The sequence below is a fragment of the Cinclus cinclus genome, chromosome 5, assembly GCF_963662255.1.
Source record: "Cinclus cinclus chromosome 5, bCinCin1.1, whole genome shotgun sequence".
Classification (NCBI taxonomy): domain Eukaryota; kingdom Metazoa; phylum Chordata; class Aves; order Passeriformes; family Cinclidae; genus Cinclus; species Cinclus cinclus.
The window spans coordinates 16,604,295-16,628,589 of record NC_085050.1 but is presented as its reverse complement, the minus strand read 5'-3'; the positions used below and the strand labels follow the sequence as shown (position 1 = coordinate 16,628,589).

Sequence of the window (24,295 nt, the reverse complement as noted above, 5' to 3'; positions counted from 1 at the left end):
CAATTGCCATCTAGTGTAAAAACATTTTCTGTAATATATTACAGGTTCTTGGAAGGTGTCCTGAATATCTGCTATATGTGAAACTGCAAATTGTCACCACTTTCTATTCAGTGACACCAAGTGGTCAGATTCTAAGGAAAAGCAAAAGGGAATGGAAAGGAAAAAACAGATTGAAAACTTTTACCCCAAGACGACATGCTATGTTAGTTCTATTGCAAAAAAATCCTGATTTTTAAGTCCTTTAAAAAAAATTACAAAAATACTGGGACAAATATAAATTAACATATATTAAAGCATTGAAAAACAGTAAAAGGGATGGCCTAAAAGGGTTAAGTACAATGTACTTTGATACAATAAATATTTCTCAATGAAACCCAATACTGTATAGAGTTGTTTAGAACTCATAGAAACAGAAATCCATATTATTACTATTTTATCCATCAATAATCTATTTTATCATCCCCAGAACATTTATATTACAAAAAATTAATACTGTAAAAGGGAAGATAAACACTTTTTTATGCTTCTTTTGCTAACATGCTGACATAAAAGTACACATCATCAGGAGATTTCAGGATTATAGTATATTCTTGTATCTCCCATTTCCCATTCATTAAATGAGACCCCATCTTCTCAAGATGCTTAATAATTCCATAAGACAAAATGTGTTCCAAACAATTGTTATTTCTGTATAATTGGATTCTTTTTGCTCATAAAGCTTCCTCATCCATAGGTAAGTGATTGGTATGGTCTGCCAAGACAATAAAATAGACTGATACAAAAGTGAAAAAACAAGCCTCGTGTGTTCTAGTCAGTATTTCATCTCTGAGCTGTTAAGTTGAAAGTCACCTGTGTATAGTGTCAGTGTATCTTCAGCATGTTATAAAGAAGAATCCATGTTAAAAGCAGTTAAAGTTTCCCATCTCTGCTGCAATGTTACCAGGTCTTTTTTTTTTGTTTTTTCTTCAAAGCTCCTCTTGGATATGAGAAGTCTCAGTTCAAGCACTTGAATCTTTTTTTTTTTTTTCAATGAAGAAAAAGTCTTTATTCTCATAATAAAAATAAGTCTGTTCTGTATTTTACAATATATTTCAAATATTTCCACTATGAAGCATTAATTAGTCCGACACGGTCAATAAGTATACAACATTTTCAAAAGACAAGTGTGACAGGGACACTTAGGAGGGACAATTTGTACAGCCACACTTCACCACTTTTTCAACCTCGTCCACAAATGACGACCCATCCGTGCATTCGAAGGCGTATTTCCGCCTCTTGCTCCGGAGTGGCCCGCAGCACTGCCCGGCTGAGCACCCGCCTTTACAATCTAGTCTCGATACCTTCTTGGTCGTCTGGCACGCAGCATACCCTTGCTGCTTTTGGTAGTAATCTCGGACTCGTTCCCCTCGACAAGAGATTTCTGTAGGAAACAACATTTACCATAAGAGATACAATTTTGAGGCACAGGTCAATGAATGTGTAACACAGGAAGATGCTGTGTTACTATTTGCAGTTGGAATTGATGTTTTAAAGCTTGACTGAGACTGTATATTGGAAACTAGTGGTTCTACCAAACACAATTTGATTAATGCTGGGTTTCATTCCTTATACCTCCTATTTTCGGTAAAGCTTATATTATGTATATGTAAACCATAAATACGAAGCTATTACAATGACAAGAAAATTGGAAGCTTAAATCTTTTCCTCTTTTATAAAAATACACATCTTCTGTCACTACATTGCTTGCAGCTGGTTCTGTTTACCGTAGGAAATGTTTCAGAGAGCATGCAATTTAATTTATTAGACCTGGAGTTTAATATTATTCAAACTCTTATTTAATATAAGTTACATTCCGCTAACTTCATAAATTACTGAGGTATAAAGGCAGCTAAAAATGAGACATCTGTTAAATGTTCTACAACCATATTCTTCTATTCACATCTATGTACAATACAAAATAAATGCCATCTGGGGTAAGGGAAAAAGAGGGAGAGGGAAAGCTTTGATAGACAAAGGAGAAAGAAAAAGGTAGGGGGAAAAGTCATCCTGTTTTCATCCATCTCACCTGCATAATTCGCTGTGATAAATCAGTTGAAGCTGAGAGGTCAAAAGTAGAGTTTGTGATAAAACTAGGAGCAGAATCATTGGATTTGGCTTCTCAGTTGCAGAAGGTAGAGAAACAATAAATACAGAAAGATACAGCAGGTAAAAGGTAATAGTTAAATATAGTAAAAATGTGTTTCTGAATAAAGGCAAAAAAAAAAAAGAAGAAATGTTTTCACAGCAAAACATTTGATGAAAAAAATCCTCAAAATGTAAACAAATTCATGGGAAAGGCTTGATTTTTCTCTCATCAAGATAAATTCTTATGGTAGAAAAAAAAAGCAACAGATGTGTGTGTCGTGGAAAAAAAAACTGGTCATGTTTTTGGCTGTTCATGTGCTTGACTGTTCATGTTTTACTAAAAAAGCCTATTTTCTAAGACTACAACAACAGTAATGATTTTTTTTTACCTTTATCACAACTGTCCCCCGTGTATCCGCTGCCGCATTCGCAATATGGTTTCCCAAGTCCTGAAAGCCTACATTTGCCATGTTTACACCTGATGGATTGGCAGGGGTCAAACAGCATTGCCTCTTCATCACAGAGGACTCCCCCATGTCCCTGCAGGCATTTACAACTGTATGAAAATGCATTGATCGGCAAGCAGGTACCATGCACACATCTACAGGGGAAACAAGCCCAAGAGAATAAAAATAAATTATTCATCAAAGTTCAGGCTAAGCAACATTAACTACAAATACTTTGGACTGTACTCAGAAGAAATTGCTTTTGTTTCTAATGGACTTTTTCATTGAGATGCAGTGAAGTGATTTATAATTGGTATGCAGGTTTACACAAAACAAGCTGCAGTACAGAACTCCCTCTCACCAGAAAATAGCCACTGTAGATGTGTTATGGAAAAATTTTACAGGCCACAGTTATTAAAAAAAACATTTCCTGTCTATGTAAATTTTCAGCATGCTTTTGAGAAGAACACAGCATAATCAAGCCAAAGAAAAAAAGAAACTCACCTGAAATTCTGGTTCCAGTATAATTTAAAAGAAACTCCATATTGTCACTCACAATAAGACGAGGCTCCCAGCACAAAGACACATCAGGCACTTCTAACTATTCTGACTATTCTGACTATAAACTATTCTGACTCAAGCAATGGTAGTTTCAAGTGCTTTCCCTTCAAATACATTAGTCTGTATTGCCAACTGCAAGTGGCAGGGTCTTGTAATTTCTGAGGAAGGTCTGTGCTTCACTGCAAGGCAACAGCACTCACCCAAAATTCATACCAAAGCTCATACTAGATGAGACTGTGCCTTATCAAGTCTCACCCAAAGTGATTAAAGCAGATAATTTCCCAGTTGAGCTTTGATAAACATTTGTGGCAGGCTCAAATCTTGTTGTTAAGACAAAAAAGATTTTGAGTTAATCTGCATCTGCTAAATTCTGATGTACAGTAGTATGGGAACAGACAGATGGTTTTCTCTTTGATAGAGAGGTGGTGTTTCCCAAAAGAAGGATGCTTAATTACCTGTTCCTAGCTGTAAACTGAACATTAGGGGATTTCATCTTCTGAAACCATTCCCAAGGACTTGGAATAAAATTACTTCCCTTTCCCCATTTGGCAGTACAGGATCAATAACTTCTTTCCAAAAATAATATTATTCTCTTTAACTGTTTTTTTCCATAGAAAAAAATTTCTATCTACATACTGTTTCCTAGGGAGATCACAGTGAAAATTCCTCTGTGGGGAGGAATGCAATCCTGGCATACAAGTCACCCTTCCTGATGTTTCTGCTCTCTAATGCTTTTCCTCTCTATAGTATACAACTTATGAAGTCACAGCCTCCTTAGTATGACAGCCACATAAATAAATGAGTAAAATGAGATTAAAAAAATAAAAATACCATTTGACCTAAAATAAAATAATTTGTCTCAATTTTAAGACAACAAAAATTAATCTAAAATTGCATGTTGTCTTAAAAGAAGAATTCTATTAAGAGCAACACCTAATCTTGAAATTTTTACCAGTTTAACATAACCAGTTTGGGATTAAAACCTGCAAATATAAAACTAATAGGTTAAGCACCTCCAACTTCTCTATTAGTCTGTATTTTGAAGCAACCACTTTCTCTACAAAAATTAAAAATTTTTCCTGTGGTTGAAGCCTGATATTCCAAGCAACTCAAAATGGAAGGCTTTGACAGTATCACAGGGCAGATAGCTTTTGTTTAGTTTTCATTATGTTCAGCATTTGATCTTTTCACCATTTATAAAACATCCACTTTTAGGACATCTGATCTACGAAGTTACTCAGGTGGTACTGACATCCTGTCATACTCTATACAGGCTCTAGGTATCAAAGCAATCTACGTCAAGATCTTTGGTAAAGTTTTGCTTTGACTTAGAAGATAATTAAATTTTAGCTAATGCCAACTCTCATACTTTTGTTTCCACCTGCTCTTTGAAGCTCTAAATTTCATCTTCAGACTGTACTGAAAGGAACACCAAGTAAAGTGCAAACTCTCAGGCACAGTTTCATCTCATCTAATTTTAGGTACCTGTGTCAGGCACTCCAGTTGGATGTATAATTGCCATAAGCTCCAGACACAGTCAGTCATGGGGAGAAATGAGCTTACCTAGAGAATGATCAGATAACTTAAGGTCTTATTTATTCTTTTGAAATGTGCTTATTCCTTTACTGACTAGAGAACAAATTTTGGTCACTATACTTCGAATTCAAACATCTAGATGCAGGTAAATGTGTCTTAAGCCTTTTCATGATGTGCAGGGATCTCTAAAAAATCCCCTACATTTTTGAAAGAGAGATCACAGTGACAATTCTGTTGCTCAGATAAAGGAGAATGTCAAACTGCATTAGATGGATAAAATGTATCTTTTCAATAGACAGTTTAGAGATGAATCAAGAAATACAGAATTAAAATCCCCAGGAAGTAAAGAACAACAAAAACCTTCTGAACTCCAAATAAAAAAAAAAATTGGTTTGGCTTTCTCTCTTAAAAGCTCACAGCACTGTATACAGCTGAAACAAACCTAATACTTTAAAGAGCAAACAAAATATTAACACTATGCTCACTTTTGTCTTTGATACTGCCTACATCTGATACTGATAAATTCATAATTTGCTGCAAAAAAGCACTCAGTTTGGGTGCTAATGTCCACAGTTATAAGAACCAGTGAAGAATGTAATATTTCAAGGACAGTTTAAAGATATTATCTGGCTTTTCTGATAGTAGAACTTGTGGGTACAGTGTGATGTTATTTTTTAATCCTGAAGAATTGAAAAATAAAGTCATATTTACATTTTTAAACTTGCTGTGACTACCTTTCTTTAAAGTTACTGTGAAAGAGCACAGCCTAAGAAAAAGACCAAAAAATATATGAAATTCTGTAATGATATCCTTAGAAACCTGACTGCTCTAGCTCTGAGAAGAGTTCAAAACTTAAAGGCACTGAAGGAGTTTATAACCAATACAAAGAAAACTGTGTTGCAGTACAGCTAACTGCTGTATAAAACTTTGTAAGGATCAGACTCTCCACACACTATGTGGAAAGATGATTTAAACATCATTTTATATGAGACTTGAAAATCATGTTATTAGAATCTCTTAGCAAAGTTAGGCCACTGGTCCTTCAAAGTCAAAAATTACATAGGCAAATTCTTTGGTTTTACAAAATAGAAAAAGAAAAAAAAAGAAAAAAAAAAGTTGTAGTAAGGACAGTGGTAAGGACAAACAGAATGACATTTTGTTGTCCAAGATCGATAAATAAAAATTACTTTGAACTTCTGAAGTTTCTGATCTTCTTGTGCTGGGAGTCCATGAACCAAAATTAAATCTGTCTCTACAGTAAATTGGAAAGATGAATATGCATAGGTATCAATACTATCATATACAAATTATACATATCGTTTTCTATTTCCACACATTATAAAGGTATTTCCATACATTTATATACAAGAACCTCTCTATAGACATATATAAATATATAAACTAAAATTTTCTTCTCAAATCAGTAAGTAGAATTAAAACACTCAGACTTAAACAGAAGTTCACCAAAAAGATCAAAATCTATTTTCCTGCTAAAACCTGGGGTACTCTGAATATATAAAATATTAGATATGTCCACTGTATCATTTTTCAAAAACACAGTAGAGATTATTATTATTATTATTATTATTATTATTATTATTATTATTATTATTATTAGTAGTAGTAGTAGTAGTAGTAGTAGTAGTAGTTGTAGTTGTAGTAGTAGTTTTATTACCTCATTCTTTACAACCTAAAATAAGCAAATAGGGTTTTTTCCATTTGCAATGTCTTCAAAATTATTTTTTTCCAAGAGTTTAACCCACAGCTGCATCTCATCACAAAAGAAGCCCACAGAGAAGAATGGAAGAGCTCCTCCCAGGCTTTAGGCAGCACTTCAGTGAGATGTGTGAATCTGCTCCCTTAAACTGGGGACTTTCCCTCATTAGGTTTATGGAAAGGATCTGTACTATAACCTGGATGCTGTTTTCACTTTTACGTGCCCAGGTTATGCTGCTTCTTGCAAGTGTGAACTTTAACGAAAACATAACAGGAGACTTATGTTCATATTAAACCAGTGCTTTTTCTTGAGGAAGGACATACTTATTTCCAAGACATGGGTCGTTAGTTTGTTGGTCACAGAGTGGTCCGGTCCATCCTCCTTCGCACTCACAGGAGAAGCCTGACTGGCTGGTAGCATGGCATGTGCCATGCACACAAACTTTCTTATGACAAGGCTCACAACCTGGCAGAATTCCCACTTGCAGTGGCACATTTCTGAAGTCCTGGAGTTCACTGTTGATATACAGATTACGGATGCAACCATGGAAGCTAGTGCCATTCTGCCCTGGCGACTGGCGTAAAGCTGCTATGTTGTTTTTCACAGGCATGCCTAGGAAATTAATAATAGCAAATAATCAATGTAAAAATATCACAATTTCCTATACCATTTCTCTATTTTAAAAACAATTTTAAAGGAATGCATCTTCTTAATTAATTATTCTTAGCTATTCAGACTAGAACCATGAACCATAATCTAGTTTTTGGAAATTGTCCTGGTCGTCAAGCATGTGTGTAAACCAGCTCCAAACCTGTAAGTCTCTAAGTCACACTTAAGAGATGAATATAAGACTTCATCAGAAAAGAAGCTCAGAACTATGAAAAGGTCAGCCTTGCCTGATTTTGACCTAGTGCATTTAAGTCCAGGATAGCACACAGCTTCTGAATCCTAGAAAAACAAAGGTTGTTGAAATTTAGCCGCTGATTTTTTTGTCAGATAGGATACTCAAATCCAGAAGAATTTAGCAGGACCAGCTCATCAAAATGGAGCTAGCATACACATTTTAAATGTGAAGTTTTGCTATGGAAAATTTACTGCAAAGGACAGTGTAAAAGGTTGGGGTTCCAAAACCAAAAATACTTCTTTTTAGCATGTCTCAAACACAGATTAATAAAATAAAACTAAAATCCATTAATAGTTTTGCCATTACAGTCAACAATAACAATAATTCAACATCAAACTACTTATGTGTATACACTTTTAGATAATGAAATGTCCCCAGTGTTGACCATTTTCAAAGTAATTCCTGTTACAGTCTATAGGTGTTATAGGTGTAATTAGAGCTGTAGGTGTATGTGATGCACTTATGCTGTTATCATCATTCCAGGATAATTCGGAAGAAATACTACTATCAAACGTTTTCTTGAAAACATGAAGTTTCTCCTACTCCTACCCCCTGCTTCTTGTTTTCTTTTAACTTATTGCCAACATCTTAGCCTATAGTAGATAGTCCTTAAAAACTGCCTTCTAATAAATACACAAATACTGAAATGAGTCGTGAGACTCAAAAGTAAAGGAAATCAAAAAGCATTGAGCATTGAAAAGGATCCATTTACCTGAAAATAAATATTCTTGTTGGTTGCATAGGTTTATTACAAGATAAAATCAACAATTTTCATTCTGGTATTTAGATAATGACAAGAAAGCAGCAATGTTCTGCATAGTTGCTCGTTAACCATGTAAACTGATACTTCTAATAATCTTCTATATTACTCTGAACAGTTAAGAGTCATGCAGAAATATTGTGCAATCTAATGAAGTAGACCTGCCTTTCATTTAGAGGTTATTGTAATTTCATTTGTGCTAGGCTTCAGTGACTATAGAAATGAACAATATTGTATCCATACTGCTGAAGAGCCTAATCTTCTTTGATCTTACCAGTTAAGTAAGTGTATTGGGTTTGTGTGCCTGGTGGGGGGGTACAGGGGTGGCTTCTCTAAGCTGCCAGAAGTGTCCACCATGTCCAAGAGAGCCAATGCCAGCTGGCTCCAGGATGGACCTGTCAAGTGTGCCTAGGCCAAGCCAGGCAGTGATGGTAGCAACAGCTAGGAGATAACATATCTATTAAGGAGAAAAACCCAAAGGGGTAATTGTGCAGATGTGACCAGAGAGGAGTGAGAATATATGAGGAGCAGCTCTGCAGACACTGAGGTCAGCGAAGCAGGAGGGGGAGGAGGTGCTCCAGGCACTGGAGCTGAGATTCCCATGCAGCCTGCGTGAGGCAGCTGTGCCTATGAAGCCCATGGATGGTCACAGGGGAGCAGAGATCCACCTGCAGCCATGGAGGAGACCCATGCCAGAGCAGGTGGATGCTTGAGAGAAGACTGTGATCCCATGGGAAGCCTGTTCTGGAGCAGGCTCCTGGCAGAACCTATGCAGAGAGGAGCCTCCACTGGAGCAGGTTCTCCTTGGACTTGGGACCCTGTGGGGGACCCATGCTGGAGGAGCCTTTTCCTGAAAAACTGCACCCCATGGGAGAAAAGGGAACCACGCAGGAGGAGTTTGTTGAGAGCTGTCTCCCATGGCAGGGACCCCACACTGGAAGAGGGGAAGGACTCCTTTCCCTGAAGAGGAAGCAATGGCAGAAACAATGTGATGAACTGACCATAACCCATATTCCTCATCTGCCTGCATTGCTTGCAGGAAGGAGATAAAGAATCGGGGGAAAAAAGTTAAGCCTGAGAAGAAGGGAAGGGTGGGGGGAAGGTGTCCTTAAGAAATGTTTCACCTCCCATTATACTACTGTGATTTGGACTGGTAATACATTCAATTAATTTCTTCAAGTTGAGTCTGTTCTGCCACATCAGTAATAGGTGAGGGATCTGTCCCTGTCCGCATCTCAACTTATGAGCTTTCACTGTATTTTCTCTCCCCTGTCCAGTTGAAGAGGGGGGTGACAGAGTGTTTTTGGTGGGCACTTGGCAGCCAGCCAGAGTCAAACTGTAAAATAGGCTTTGAAATATTAAAGGACTCAGACTGCAAACAATGATGAGTTTCCACTTCCTCATATCCACTTGCCATATTCTCAAACCAGGGACAGGGCAGAGTCATCAAGGGCCCTTCAGGCCGTTGTCTCCCTTGAAAGCCACACTCAGCTGATGTTCACAGAAAATGCTTGAAGTATCTCAGCAGAATAGATGCACTGAACTGACTCTTTATAAAAATAAAAGGTGTATAATACTAAGCACACCAATGCAATGCTAAACCAGATGTTACACTTGAAAGTGCCAGGAAACTTAGATGTGATTTCTGGGAACCATATAAGCATGTATGGATGATACCAGGCAATAGGTGGTATATCACACATGATTCAAAATTTGTTTGTCTATATTCTCCAGTAAGGGAGACTTTTGGAAACACAAAGCAAATTTGCACAAACTTTCAGCCTATACACTTTTGCTTCTTATAGCCAGATACCAAATGTCGGAAGGCTAAAGTGTGTGCAAAAACTGCTGATATTCTTTAGCAATATTTCTTAGATATTTTTTATATAAAGATTCTTTACCAGTTGGGAAAGAACTGACATAGAAACAATATAGACAAATATTTCAGATCTATTTTTGCCAAGATGAGAGAGTAGTTCCCACCCCTTTTAAGCTTTTGGACACTGAACCTGACTACAGGTAAATTACTGTTCAAGGAGGCAAATGGTAGGATTCTCTCTTAAATAACAGTCACACAGTAAAACTGTCAAAACAAGTAGCTAATTCTAGAAGCTGCCAAAACAGAGCAGGCACAGATAAGAAGCAGCTGATACTCTCTACCTGTCTTAGAAATAGGGACATCCATGAAAGAAGGCGCCACTCTCAACTAGCAAAATATGCTTTAATTTCTGAGAGAAGAATGTGAAGTATCAGTGATGTCTGTGACTCCTTTGAAGAATTTTTGAGAAGAAACAGATTGTCCCTTAAGAATTCTTATAAAGCCGTGCACTTTCAATATGATTTACTGAAATTTGTTACAGAAAGACTGAAAAATAACAAGCACGTGTATTCTGACCACACTTCTTAAAAGAGCCATACACTTGGAAAAGGCAAAAAACTCCCACCAAAATGTATAAATTGATTAGCTCACTTTTAGTAAAAATGATGTTAAATTGCCCCTTTCAAACCAAGCTAAATGTTGTGACCCAAGAGTAACATAAAAAAAAAGGGGGGGGGAAGGGGGGAGAAGGAGGGAGACAGGGTATGAGAGAGAATGAGAGCACACACTGCACAAGGACTTGCTGTCAAGTCTGAATTTCAGCCTGCCAGCTGAGGTGATGCTTATCAGAAATGCCATTTTAGCAGGAAAGTCGTAAGAGTAAGTGTAAGCTACATGATGATTTAGGTGTCAAACTAAGACTTTGGCAAAGATAAAAATACTGCATAAAAACCTAGTGAGAATTTAAATTCTTAACTGATGAAAATGTGTAATCAAATTCTCTAAAAAATTCCAGATATAGTTGGATAAGAAAAAACTATTGAATCTCAAAAAGATGGGTAATATAAAGATACAAGAATGAAAATTGCCCGTCTTAAAAATTTTAAAAAATCATAAACAGCTAAATTAGATAACGGAGAGATAAAGAGCTTGATGTCAACTTGATGTTGGGTTTTATTTTTCATTATTTTGTTACAATGTACTTCTATGATAGATTTTCATTATTTTTTGGATCAACATTTTCTATGACAGCAGAAATAATTCTCTGTTCAGAGAGCCTGAATGTAGAGAATTACTATAGAATAAACATGGGACCTCCCTAAGGAAGACGCACTAGAACACAGCAGACTGCTGCTCTTAGGTATCAGACCACTAAGAGAAAAGAGATTATTTCCAAAAGTTATTTTTCTGATACTTGAAGATGATGAGCAAGTTAGTATGATTCTCCTAATGGAGGCACAGATCTGCAGGGTGAAGAAGGAAGGAAGAGAACCATATGTCACAAATCAGCATCACAGTGGTGAGAATGTGCTCAGAATAAATGTTTACAGTTGGCAGTCTGGCCTCATTTCATCGAAAGGTGCTTATAACACACAGGAGGATTATTGTTCTGCACTAAGCTCAGCTTTCAAGTAGCACAATTGGCCTCAGCAGTCATTGAACAAACTGATGTTACCAATACAAGTAAGCAACCACACTGTCTTATGAGAGTCTAGGACCCCTTCTCCCAAATGTGGCACAGGACACTGCATACACTGTAAGCAGAAGCGATACACAGGAAAAAACACAATGTGTTTCTACAGAGCAATCCTTGTTTGAAGGCATCAATACAAATAGACTATAGATAGCATAGTTCTTTGCAAGGAGGCAAGATGCTCAAGTCTAAAACGTTAATCTCAGACATAAAAGAATTAGGTAAAATGAAAAAGAAAGTACATTTTTTTTTTTTAACAGAAAGAACAGACCAGAAGGAAACTCCTTACATGCCTCTTGTAAGAATATAAGGTAAAACTAAGTAGAACACAAAAATCTGTAGCATTTAAAAAGTATTTAAAAACTATGCTGGATCTCTGATCACTAAGAACTTGGACTTGATACCTAGTGACGAGGCACTAAGTGTTGACTGAATTTTCTGACTTAGATTGAACAGGCCTATTGGATATACAACAGGAACTGCTAGTTAAAACAGTGTGTTTGAACCCATAGTTCTACAGAGCAAATGGCATCAAATGATCAAAACTTTTCAAATACTTTAGCTGTTCAAGTTAAACAATTAAACAAAAAATTATTTTTTTCCTCAGAATAAACAAAACCCAAGCCCTGACACGTACAGTGAGGCAACTGTCTGGGCACATTATTACCTAGGGTCCTAACTCCTATTAGCCCTAAGCAATAAGATCTCCAGACATAAATTATACTTCATGGCTTCAGACAATGCTATAATTTCCTGCAGATATCAGTACAGGGAAATAGGAATGAAAAATGAGAAAAACAGAATGCTACCATTCTACACTTTCTGAATAGGCTTTACTAAATCTTCACACAGCTAAACAGTGTTAAGCACACTTCTTCAGTTCAATAAAAGGCTAAATAACAATAGAAAATTACAAAATTTTACAGTCTGAAAAATAAACATAATTATAAAAAAGCAACCAGTGTACTTTGAGGACATATTATTTCTTAAAATTGAAGCTATTGACATTAATTGCCAAAGTTTCGTCTTAAGGTGTTATGTCAATGAATGAGTCTCTTTAAGAAACACAAGAATGTGTTTCTTAAAGCATGTTACCAGAATAAATTATCTATAATATCTCTAGTAAGAAGCAGTTAGATCCCTCTTACCTCCTACATACAGCGGAGAATCAAAATTCAGAGTGGATTGCTTGGACAAATTGGTTATTATCTTGGGGCTTCCTCCATCAATAGATAAAGATAGAATCTGATCCATAGCTAGTAGCTCCACAATGTGGAAATTGCCATCATTAATTGTTTCCACACTGCAAAATAAACATTAATAATAAACATTTGATGGTCAGGTTAGAACAGTTTTTTACCTTTTTCCCCTTTAAGAGTCAATACAGTTTCAGAACAGAACAGAACTTCTCTAGGAGTGCATTCTCCTTCAAGTTACATTTTAAGCAAAGACATGAACATATGCTTAAAAGCCCATAAAATACAACATCCCTTCTTCTGCACTAATGGTGACAGGGCTGGAATACCTTTTCTGTGAAGACAAGCGAGGGAGTTGGAGTTCAGCCTGGAGAAGAGAGCACTCTGGGGAGACCTTATAGCAGCTTTTCAATATTTAAACAAGGCTTATAAGAAGGATGGAGACTTTCTACCAGGGCCTGTACTTACAGGACACATCCTAACAGCTTTAAACTGAGAGAGGGTAGATATAGATCAGAAAGAATCTATTAAGTAAAAGAAGTGACATAAAGAAAAAGTTCTTTAATATGAGGGTGGGTTAATATGAAACACTGGGACAGGTTGCCAGAGAATTTGTGGACCTGTTATTGGAAAAGGTCGGGATCAGGTTGGATGGGGCTTTGTTCAACTTAATCTAGTGGAAGTTGTCCCTGCCCATAATAAAGAAGATGGAACTAGGTGATTGTTTAAGGTCCCTTCAAACCTAAACCATGATGTGGTTCCAATGTTACTTCAAGATCGTATATGCACACAAGTCTCTGTATCCTACATTTTGCAGAGTATTGGGTTTACATATTTTGAAAGTATTAAGGCCTGAGTCAACTCCAGTGATACATAAATCTACTCTTTCATGGAATATGGACCTGCACCTAACTTTAGTCCTGCTAGACAAAATCATAACGTGGAGCTGCCAGACAGCTTCACTGACACTTGCAATAAAGTTATTTGTTATCTTTATTGGGCATGGTTATTTAAGTGTTTTCATCTTCTGGCTAGTACAGTGAATATGAATATTGTATATTTTCTTTCTTGTCTATACATACCATTTCCTTCTGTTTAGTAACAAGATATGAACTCATTAGTAGGAGAATGTCTGAAGGTTCTCAAGGTAAAAATGCTTGTTTCAAGCATGGTGCTTACCCTACATAAGGACAACCTTGCTCATGCTACTAGGCACAAGAAATGGCTGCTGGTGTTTATCAGCCTCAATATCTACGTAGCAAGTGCTTGAAATGCAGGAAATACTCTGCACTTGAACACAATTTAAGTACTCAGAGAAGGAAGAATATCATTTCTCAGTTCTGGGACTGAATATATCACTGTACTTGCATAACTTGTAGTCCATTTTCCACTGGTGAAATAGAGCTGAATATATTCATGGAAGGTGTGAGCTGTAGTCCAGAGACGAGACATTAAAAGCGTTCCCATGAAAGCCTTTATTTGTTTCAGGGCACCATCAAATAGGTAAGCTTAATCCTTTGGAAAAAAGTTATTTAAATGAACCAATTGTATGATAGCCTGAAATGGACAGTCACACAGTCAATTAGCTCTTCTCATTGAGAAAGCAGGATAGATGAAAGGGATTAAGTTCCTAAATCTCAAGGCAAAAATCAAACAAATTACCTTAAAACATCCTTAGTGATGTTTTAATTAACCTAACTGCTTTTGTCCTGGAACAAATCAGCAGCACACTTAGTTGTTCACAGCTGTGACACGTTAAACAGCTTCTTAGCCATTTATTACCAACTCTATGAACAACCTCTGCTCAGTGTGGATCAAAGATCTGAGTGGTAGCATGCATGCTTTACATAAACCCAGCTCTATTTGAGAGTGCAAACACATGACAACAGACACTGGTACAATAAACACTTCATGGGAACTGCCAGGAGGGGGACTGCCAGTTTCCATGGGGGAAAGGAAATGGTCAGGGTTTACCATTCTTAAAGAGAATGATTTATTCAAGGTATCAAGAGGCTTGTTTGCTCTGATCAAGCAATATAAAAGATGCTATGATTAAATTACTTAACACAATTCAATGAATCCAGGCAAAAAAAGTGCTAAAAAAATAGAAGTGCATATGGCTTAACTTCAGGAAGCAAGAAACACTAAATTAATGGTCTCATTTCAAGGAAACTTATTTTACAACTTCTAAACCATTCACTCAACAGTATTTAAAAGAATAAGAGAAACACAGAAAATGCATGTTTAGAGCAACGGCTCATTCCAGAGATATACAAACCACATTTGGTAAAGGGAATGTGTCTCTCATAAGAGTGATTATTAAAAGCTTCTGGTTTAAGCTGTTTCACTGGTAAAAATTTACTGCAGAAAGAGAAGCCCTTCTAGGTAAGGGTAGTTTAAATTGAACGGGAAATAAACTCAAGGTATATCTGCAATATTTCCTGCCAATTCACTTACTTTACTTCTAGCCCATTTCCCACTGGAGATATGAGAGCTGAATGTATAGATTGTAATGAATTCTTCTGTAAGAAGAACTGATTTAAGGCTTCTGGTACTATGCAGAAGAATAATGAATGGGAAGAAACAGTCCCACATTTCCAATAAATATATGATGAAAACTAGTTTACAGACTGAAAAGATTTTTTTCTTTTGTAAAAAAAAAAAACAGTTAACTTTTAAAAATTGATGCCCAGACAAAACAAAACACAAGTGGATAATTTTTTTCCAAATAACCATCTCCAATGTATTAATATTATTTATTGGTCTTGGCAGTGCCATCATCTCATTTCTCAGATTGACTGATGAGTGCTTTTGGGATGATGGCACTTCCTGCAGTCAGCTCCCATAAACTGGCAGGATAGGAGGAAAACAAAAGGGAGGGACAGAAGGAAAGACTGGAAACATTCCAGGAGACAGCTTTAATAGGTAACAAAGGTACAGAAGGACTGTACATTACATTACAGCATGTAATGAATGGATAAAAAGAAGGTAAAGACCTTAAAAAGGGCAGGAGATACCACAAAGATTCTGGGAGGGTAAAATGGTAAGAACTGGAAAATAATAAAGGGATTTGAGTAAAATGTGTAAAAGATTCTGTGCTACGACAAACTCCCTTCTAGAACACGAAATAGAAATTAAACAGTATGCATTTTGTAGAGCTATCACTAGGTGCACATATATACCTAAATAAATGTGGAAATGTATATATGGCTTCCAAAATAGAACGATGAAATCTCAAGACTCATTTAAGCTGGAAATGACCTCTAAGATCATTAAGACCAAAAACTAAACCAACACTGCCAAGTCCACCATCAAACTATGTCTACACTTTTTAAAAATACCTCCATGAATACCATGAATTCCAATGAATACCTCCTCTACACCACTTCCCTGGGTAGTCTATTTCGATGCTTGACAGCTGTTTACATGATGAAATTTTTCCTAATATCCAATATAAGCCTCTCTTGGTGCAACTTGAGGCCTTTTCCTCTTGTCCTATTGCTTCCTATTTGTGAGAAGAGTCTGGCCCTCACCTGGCTACAGTCTTCTTTCAGACAGTTGTAGAAAGATATAAGGTATGCCCTCAGCCTTTCCTCAACAGCAGAAGACTTCACTACAGTTGGACTATTACATGATAGTTTTCAGATATCTCAGAAACTCACCTTCATGCTTATTAGAAATGAAATGGTGGTTAATTACAATAACACAAACCAAAATAATAGCACTAAAAGTGTGTCTCTGCTTCACTGTATCACTGTGTCACTCTGTAACATGTCACTACATTTCCCACCCCTTTCTTCACTACACTTGCATTCTTTATTTGTCACATAATTCAAAAGAGATGACCAGTTATGTAGGGGAGATGCTTACTATTTTGCAAAGGTAACCTAATTGGGAGTGTTTGTTAATTGGTCACTTTTTTTTAAACTCCTTTGATTTTATGTTTTTTTAATTTATTTTTCAGTCTTTCTCTAGATAACTATAATGGACAACTGTGAATTACCATTACTTATTATATTTCAATAATGCCAGAGAAAGCATTAAATTTATGAGAAGGAAATATATGTTTTGAAAAGGTAGAAGTATTCTAGACAGATTAAAGAAATGGGAACCAAAATAACTTGGAACTACATATGACCCTCATTCCTATTGCTTCTTATCCTCAGACAGATGTACTACTGAAATAGTCAACAAAATAATTAAACTCCTGAGAAAAGAATCTAAACTTCTTGTGTAGCACTAACCCAGACAGAAAAGAAAAACAGTATTATTTTGAATAGGAGTATAATAATTTATTTAAAAAAAAATTGATTTCACTGAAATGTCCCTAATAGAATGCAGAGCAATGTCACAAACTCTAGAAAGCAAATATACCTATATAGAATTTTACAACAAAAGGTGTAAATAGAGCAAAAAGAAGATTCAAGGAAAACTGATTTAATACTTCCCCTTTACTTCTGAAAGTAATTTTAGCACCAAGAGAGCAGTCAGGGCCAGGAAGTGATGCCTGTCATCTTTCTGCTTACCGTTGCAACGACTGTTTGCTAATTCTTGTGAAGTGATATAATACCTCCCAAAATATTCAGGCGGTAATTTTTCAGAGAACCAGAGAAAAATTATTTTAAAAAACCCCTCAAAAATTATGCTACAGAAGCCACTGTGTACTCCTTCTCTTAATGACTTTGGAAGCAAAAGCCATTTCTTTTTCAAATGTAGTGCCCTTTTGCAGAATCAAGTTTTTAACTTTCTCTTCACTTGCCAGGAAAAAGTCCCACATTATATGACTGCCTAAGAGAGAAGAGAAGCTTCTATTTAATTTCTGTTTATACAGTGTAGTTTTTCATTTTACTCAGTACACTAGGAAATGATTTGGCAGTTACAACAAAGAAAAAACTCCACTGCTACATGTGCGCTTTACACAAACATATAAATATTCTGTTGAAAGCTAACCCTTATTCTGCTTTAAAGCATCATATAATATATTATTTGTCGGACATATCTGTGTTAGAGTTACTTGCCAACCAAATCACATCTTTTGGCAAGAAGTTTTAAGTGTCTGACAACACATTAATTTGCATATATTTCTTTTAACCATGCTTTAAAAATATGGCTTTGATATAAGTAATGAATATGTATTTTGTTTCAGTTACAAATGTGTTTCATCCAGGTTCACCTGTAAATAGCAGAGGCTGGATATGATCCTGTGTCATAGCTGACCCTCACTCTACCACGGTACAGTTCCACTGCTATATGATCTTTATCGCCTTTGTACAGCAGGATCCCACTGTCTTCATCTGTGGCAATCTAATTAAAAGATAGAAATATTTAGAAATAACTAAAATTAGGTATTTAATCAAAATTAGGTATTAAGTGAATCTCTGAATTTACTGCAATAGTCTGTTACTTCATCATAAAATTCTTTTTTGAAGGACAGCCTGACAAAACTCTCTCTCTTCCTATCAGTAAGCCCATATACTTAAATATGAATATATAGTTATTGCATTAACTCTTCTAGATTTCTAGCTCAAACTGTGAAAAGCTCTTTAAATGAGCCAATGACCACTTTGGGTCATTTTCCACATCATGAAAAGTCATTTACTCTCTTTTCCAGAAAAGAGAATCCACAACACAAGCAAACTTACCTGTAGAGTGATATTGGTTTGGGGGCGCATCTTAGCTGAAGGGATTTGCAGATAGGATTCTTTGTTGATAAAGTTTATACTAATCAGCTTTTCACATTTCTCACCCTGGTAGCCTGATAAACACTGACAGATTGGTTCACTTTCTTTTATGATACACTGGGCCCCATTTTGACATTCATAATTATCACAAGGGCTGGTGCGAGGTAGAACCATAGGCGGTGAAAACTCACAAAACAAGCCACTAAATGAAAACAGAAAACAATCAGTTTCCAAGAAAAAACAGCTTTGACAGAAGACATGCACGTTTGTACTGCCTTCAGATCTTTCTCACCTGTACCCTTCTGGGCAAATGCATGTATATCCATTAACTGCATCGGTGCACTGTGCTCCATTTTTACATTTGTTGTCCTGGCAGTCATCAAAGTCAATATCACAATGGTCACCTACATATCCAGGGGTGCAATCACATCTGTAAAACAGGAAAGGAAATTGGATAGCACAGTGACTTTTAATGATCCAGTGTAATTAAGAAAGAGTTAAGGAATAACTGTATTTTTAAAAAAATCAAGGGAAAAAAGGCATTACTAACACTTTGTGTGCAAAGACTATATGGCTTAATCATACTATTAGACAGGGAATCACGTATGTAATGAACACAGGTTTGCTAGTTAAAATGTTTACACACCTTCCATTATATTGAAAAATTGTGTGCAAATCTAGAGAGCCCTCAGGAATAATTTATACAGTTTTTAGAATTTATGAGCAACACAGAGTGTTACAGGATGTAATTCATGGCTGCAAACACTAAACATAATCCATAGGCTTGGCTGGTGAAACCAAGACAAATAATCCAAAGTTTGTACTGATGGTTATTTTCTTTGATAACAACAGCTAAGAATGGACCAATGGTCCATTTATGCAGTTTAAAGGTTATGTGTAATTTTTTGGTCCTAAAGTTCCACCAGTCTGATTCACTACAAATAGGTCCATGGTAGGTGAACTAACAGAAGTCTCAAAACACATCATCTGTCCTCCCTGAATCCCCACTGATCTAAAAACAGCACATCCTCAAGAGAGTATGTAATGATTTTTTGTGTGTTGGCTTGTTTGGCTTTTTTTCCACGTGCAACTCTCATTGCTGATGTTAGTGGCATTTCTTCAGGGAATTCTCATATATAGGACTGAGTGAATGCCAAGAACTCTGTCAAAAATTAATGGAAAATATTACAAATCTATGCATCCATATGATATTCTTTTCAATTAAGATGTCTTTAATTAATTTCATTACATCTTGTGATTCCCTCCTCAGTGTTATTTCTTTTACTATCTAAAATTTGCTCTAAGCTGGCAAGACTGATTTTAAATGTAGTACTTCAATCAAATAAGTCACATTTTTTATTTAACAACAGGTATGGCCAAGATAAGGGAAAAATAATATAAAGCATCCTATTAAAAGTCTGACTGAGATACATCTTGAAGTATATTGCATGTGCTATTTTCTGATTCAAAAGCAACAGGAATGAACTGGATAGTAAAGTAAAAGATGCTAACTAGGTTTATTGAAGTGACATGAAAAAAAACCATAATGACTACAACAGAAACCAAACAGATTTTCTATTTTCTAGTTGGAAACTATCAACTTAATTTCATATTCAACTGAATATTTAATACTTTTTGCCATATTTTAACTAAAATGTCATTTCATAAATAGTGGGAATGACAATAAATAATCTGATTTTAGCACAAAAGCATGCTGTGCATAAAACAGGTACTTGTGAGAACAGTATAAATCTGCAGGTTTCCTGTATTTATTAGCCTAAAGCCTATTAAAACAACATTAAATTATGCATACTAATTAATAATGATAAGTATATAGTGTAATTAAAGATTAGGTTTCCTGGGGAGGGACTTCTTTACTTTATACCTTCCAGTGTGCCTTCCTAATAATCTCTTTCACAATTACTTCACTAAAAGCAATATAATTATTCCCCTTAAATTAAATGCAATTATTTTCCTACTGCTCAAACACCTCTAAGGGTTTTGTATAGACTATCATAAAGACTACCTGTGTCTCTATTTAAAATCTGCTTGGAATTAAACCTTTTAAGGATCATTAAAATTCAGTAAAACATATTTAAGATAATAATGCATCTCTACATGAAAATAATGGCCTGTTCTGCCATAAGTTTTAATAATAATCAGAATTAGTACTTTGAGAATAGAATTGGCTTCCACTTAAACAGAAGGAAAGGAAGCTAGGTTTGGGACAGAAAAATACTTTGATTCAGTTAGACTTGAATAACATTTCAGACTTACTTGTACCCTTTGGGTGTCAAGATACACTTTGAATCATGCTGGCAAGGATTCACGTTTTGGGCACAGAAATCTAATTTCTCCTCACAGAGTTCACCTGAAATATAATGTATGTTGTCAATTCAGTGAAAATATCACAGTTACCTGAAAATAGCAATGAACAGAATTGTAAAAGCAACGGCTACAAATTCCTTTGCTAACACTAAAATATGCATACTTCTTTACATATTAATACATACCTTTATAATAAATACTAATAAATAAATGGTAATACAGAAATAATAATAAATAATAATACACCTGGTAAGTCCTTTATAAGCAATATCAAGTTCAACTTGAATCATCTATACATGGATATAAATGTTAATTTGGTAATTATTTTTCATTTAAAATATTTATCTAGCTCTGTTATATAGCAACACTAGTGACTGAACTCACTAGAACAAAAAAGACATCAATATGGTTTTCTTTTACTTATTTCTAAGCACATTACACACACAAATAGCCAGATTTGCACTATCACTATAAGTAATCTATTACCTGAAAAAAACCTGTTAATATCACTGCATGTCAATACAATTCCAATTATCCAAAAATGAAAACTTGTTTTTTACTTTTCCTTAAATATAACTCTCCATTTTTTGCATTTGTTAATGTACCATAATTATCTATAATCTGTTCTGTAAAAAGAAGGGATAAAAATAATCTACGTAAAATGTCTATCCTTCCCTGGTGATAGAGGCAGTGGCTCTAATTTCCAAAAATGGGCTTATAATCTAAAAAGTATTTTAATATGGTTAATTTTTTTTATTTGCAACTTTATGAAAAGCAAGCATAGTTTTGTAAACAGATCAACAACATCTCATTCCCTAACTTATCACTTGATACCATGGACAGTGCACTTGCTAAGCTTGTCATCATTGTTTTTGAAGCTAGATATACTTATTCCAGCATCCATATGAAGAATATATGTGTAATAAACAGGTATAAGCCCTGTGTCTGCTGAATTCAGGGACTGACAGGTCCATCAGACTCTAAAGCTATGGAAGGAGTAGGGTTGTCCCTATCCTTCGTCCAGTAAAAAAACATGATCTGGCAAGCAATGAGAAGTAGAACTGTACATTACAATGACAAAGAAAAGAGCAGAAGAAAGGAGTGAATGCTCACACACTTTTGCTGCTCAGACTGAACTTGCCTTCAAAGAGGCAATATTTGGTATCCCTCAGTTTTACTGAGCTGAGCATGGCAGTGGCATGCAGTGTAGTGGACAAACAAACAAAACCATAAAATAACTGAGGAAAAGTCTATATTAAAGCAAGGATAGAGAAAAAGGCAAAACTGAAGTGGGAGCAAAGACCGTCATGCCAGTTAATAACGCAACCAAAAAATGTATACTAAGTGTTAAAATAAGATATGTGACCTCTGCATCTTAAAAAAGGAGAGGACAAGCCAAAAAACAGCTGGGCAAGTATTTTGCAGCCATTCAAAAGATCCAGACTGGTTCTACATAAAGGTTGAAAAAAAAAAAGATAAGCAAATACATAAACAAACACCACATTCCAAATTTGCAAGTTGTGCATTTTCTCAACAAACCAAATAAAGGTTTGAGTTAACATAAGAAAATGGCCCTCATGAACATGTCACTTAAGAGCCTCAGGAAAACTGTCAGTAACAATAAGACTTAGTCAATATATGTAGGAAACTGAGTGGAGATCAAATGCAGGCCACTGAAGATGACTAATACAAAGGATTATAATTCTATCCTTAAAGCCTCTTCAAGATCTCAACAGAATTATTACTCTGCAAATGTGCAACTGTTTTGACTAGGTCCGTGCACAGAATCCTGAAATGCCAGGGATTGTTTGCAGGCCACGATATATTAAACAAAACCCAGATCCCTTTCTTTTTCCAAAGGGTTTTGTTCAAACAAATACATGTATAAGAGGTCTTCAATGCTATTCTTCACATAGCATTTAGTCAAATTGCAGAACTTGTAATCTCTGAAATCTGTTTAAAGACCAGCAGTGTTTAAGAGTGAGGTATAAGTATGGGAACAGTGAGTTCAGATTCTGAGGATCATGGGAGTAGAATAAGCAAAAATGACTGTTGTTTTAACCTTGTTGTGCACATTCCCATAGTTCTGAAATGTATGCATGTGGATATATATGCAGACATGTACACATCTATACAAATATCTTATTGCAGCATATATTGTATATTGAATTACATTCAGAACTGGAAAATACACGACGCCCCAACTACAAATAATAAAAATGTGGTTGTACAATACTAACAAAACTTTGATAAAAGCACCTCTAAATACTCTTAAGATTATGAAATCTCAGCATATCAGAGAGTTACTGACTGTGACACCTTGAGCCTATCTCCCAAGCAGGGCTGGAGCTTGCTGTCTCTTATACATTCACAGCAATAGTTCAGTGAAAAGAAACCCAAACAACCTAGAAAATGGCAGTTTAGGAGTGGCATAATAGCAAAAAGCATTCTTACAATTCTTGTCAAATTTATGAAACTGATTTTGCTTCAGGACATTAATTTGGCTTAGATTATCATTGGCACAGATTTCTGAAATAACTTGAATGGCAAATAGTTTTACTCAATAGTGTCTAAGACTGTACATTTATCTAAATTCTCCCCCAGGTACTTAAAAAATGCAGGATTTCTTAGAGTACACTGCATTTTAGTATTCATAGGTTGCTGGCCCCAATATCTTCAGAACTATAGTGAAAGCTGAATCACCTCATGTGGAGTGCTCAGGGGCACTTGAAATCTCCTTATTTCCCACTCTTTGTTGTGAATCCTACATAATGATTGGACATTTAAATTTTAAACAGGTTTACAGTTTTGAAAAAAAATCCAGTTCTAATTATAAAATCAATGCTACACTACTAGGCATACTGCAGCAAAATGGCTTGCTAACATCATCAAATATCACCAGGCATTTTTGAGATTATGGTCAGAGTTTGATCTGACTACTCTGTACAAAAGCACACAGAAGCAAAAGTTTTTGTGCTGTGACATAAGTAAGGAAACTTCCCTTGCATTTGCAAATTGCATGCATGGTGAATCATATCCCTGGAGTTTTAGTTAAACAATCCACAGCAAATAGGAAACAGGATGGTGGCCATGTAGCAAAAGACTCATGTAAAAATACTCTGACCATAAAAGTTAGCTTTATTTATATACAACATTTAGTTATAAAAAAGGTAGCATTAATGACAGACTTGTACACAGAATCAGTTTAAAAAAATCAAGATGGAATCCAAATATGTACATCAGATACTCAATTTCTGAATGAAGATTTACATACCAGAAGAACAAGCCAAGATAACCCAAATTCAAGACCTTGTACTCTTAATAGATAATAACTGTTAATAAATGCTAATAGATCTATATTTCGAATGGAGCATTCCTATGGCAAAAATAAACCTGTTTCTGAAAAAGTTAATAGAAAAGGTAAATTATGGGACATGGAATCTGAGCCACTGAAGAGTATAGTTTCCTAGTAAAGAAACCTCTCTTTCAGCATACTGAATAACCACTGTGTTATCCAGAATTTAAATGAG

At 35.6% G+C, this 24,295-nt stretch overlaps 1 protein-coding gene across 3 annotated transcripts in view; it reads right to left on the bottom strand.

Moving 5' to 3' along the window:
- Positions 1 to 1,178: 1,178 nt before the first annotated feature.
- SLIT2 (slit guidance ligand 2) overlaps positions 1,179 to 24,295 on the bottom strand; it is a 256,368-nt gene continuing 233,251 nt past the window's right edge. For all 3 annotated transcript variants that reach the window (XM_062493416.1, XM_062493415.1, XM_062493417.1), the window contains 8 exons: positions 20,715 to 20,808; positions 18,730 to 18,867; positions 18,399 to 18,639; positions 17,930 to 18,060; positions 12,709 to 12,863; positions 6,708 to 6,996; positions 2,514 to 2,725; positions 1,179 to 1,420 (listed from right to left, as the gene is read on the bottom strand). In XM_062493416.1, the coding sequence (XP_062349400.1) occupies positions 1,179 to 1,420; positions 2,514 to 2,725; positions 6,708 to 6,996; positions 12,709 to 12,863; positions 17,930 to 18,060; positions 18,399 to 18,639; positions 18,730 to 18,867; positions 20,715 to 20,808 (1,502 nt within the window). The remainder of the gene's footprint in view (positions 1,421 to 2,513; positions 2,726 to 6,707; positions 6,997 to 12,708; positions 12,864 to 17,929; positions 18,061 to 18,398; positions 18,640 to 18,729; positions 18,868 to 20,714; positions 20,809 to 24,295) is intronic.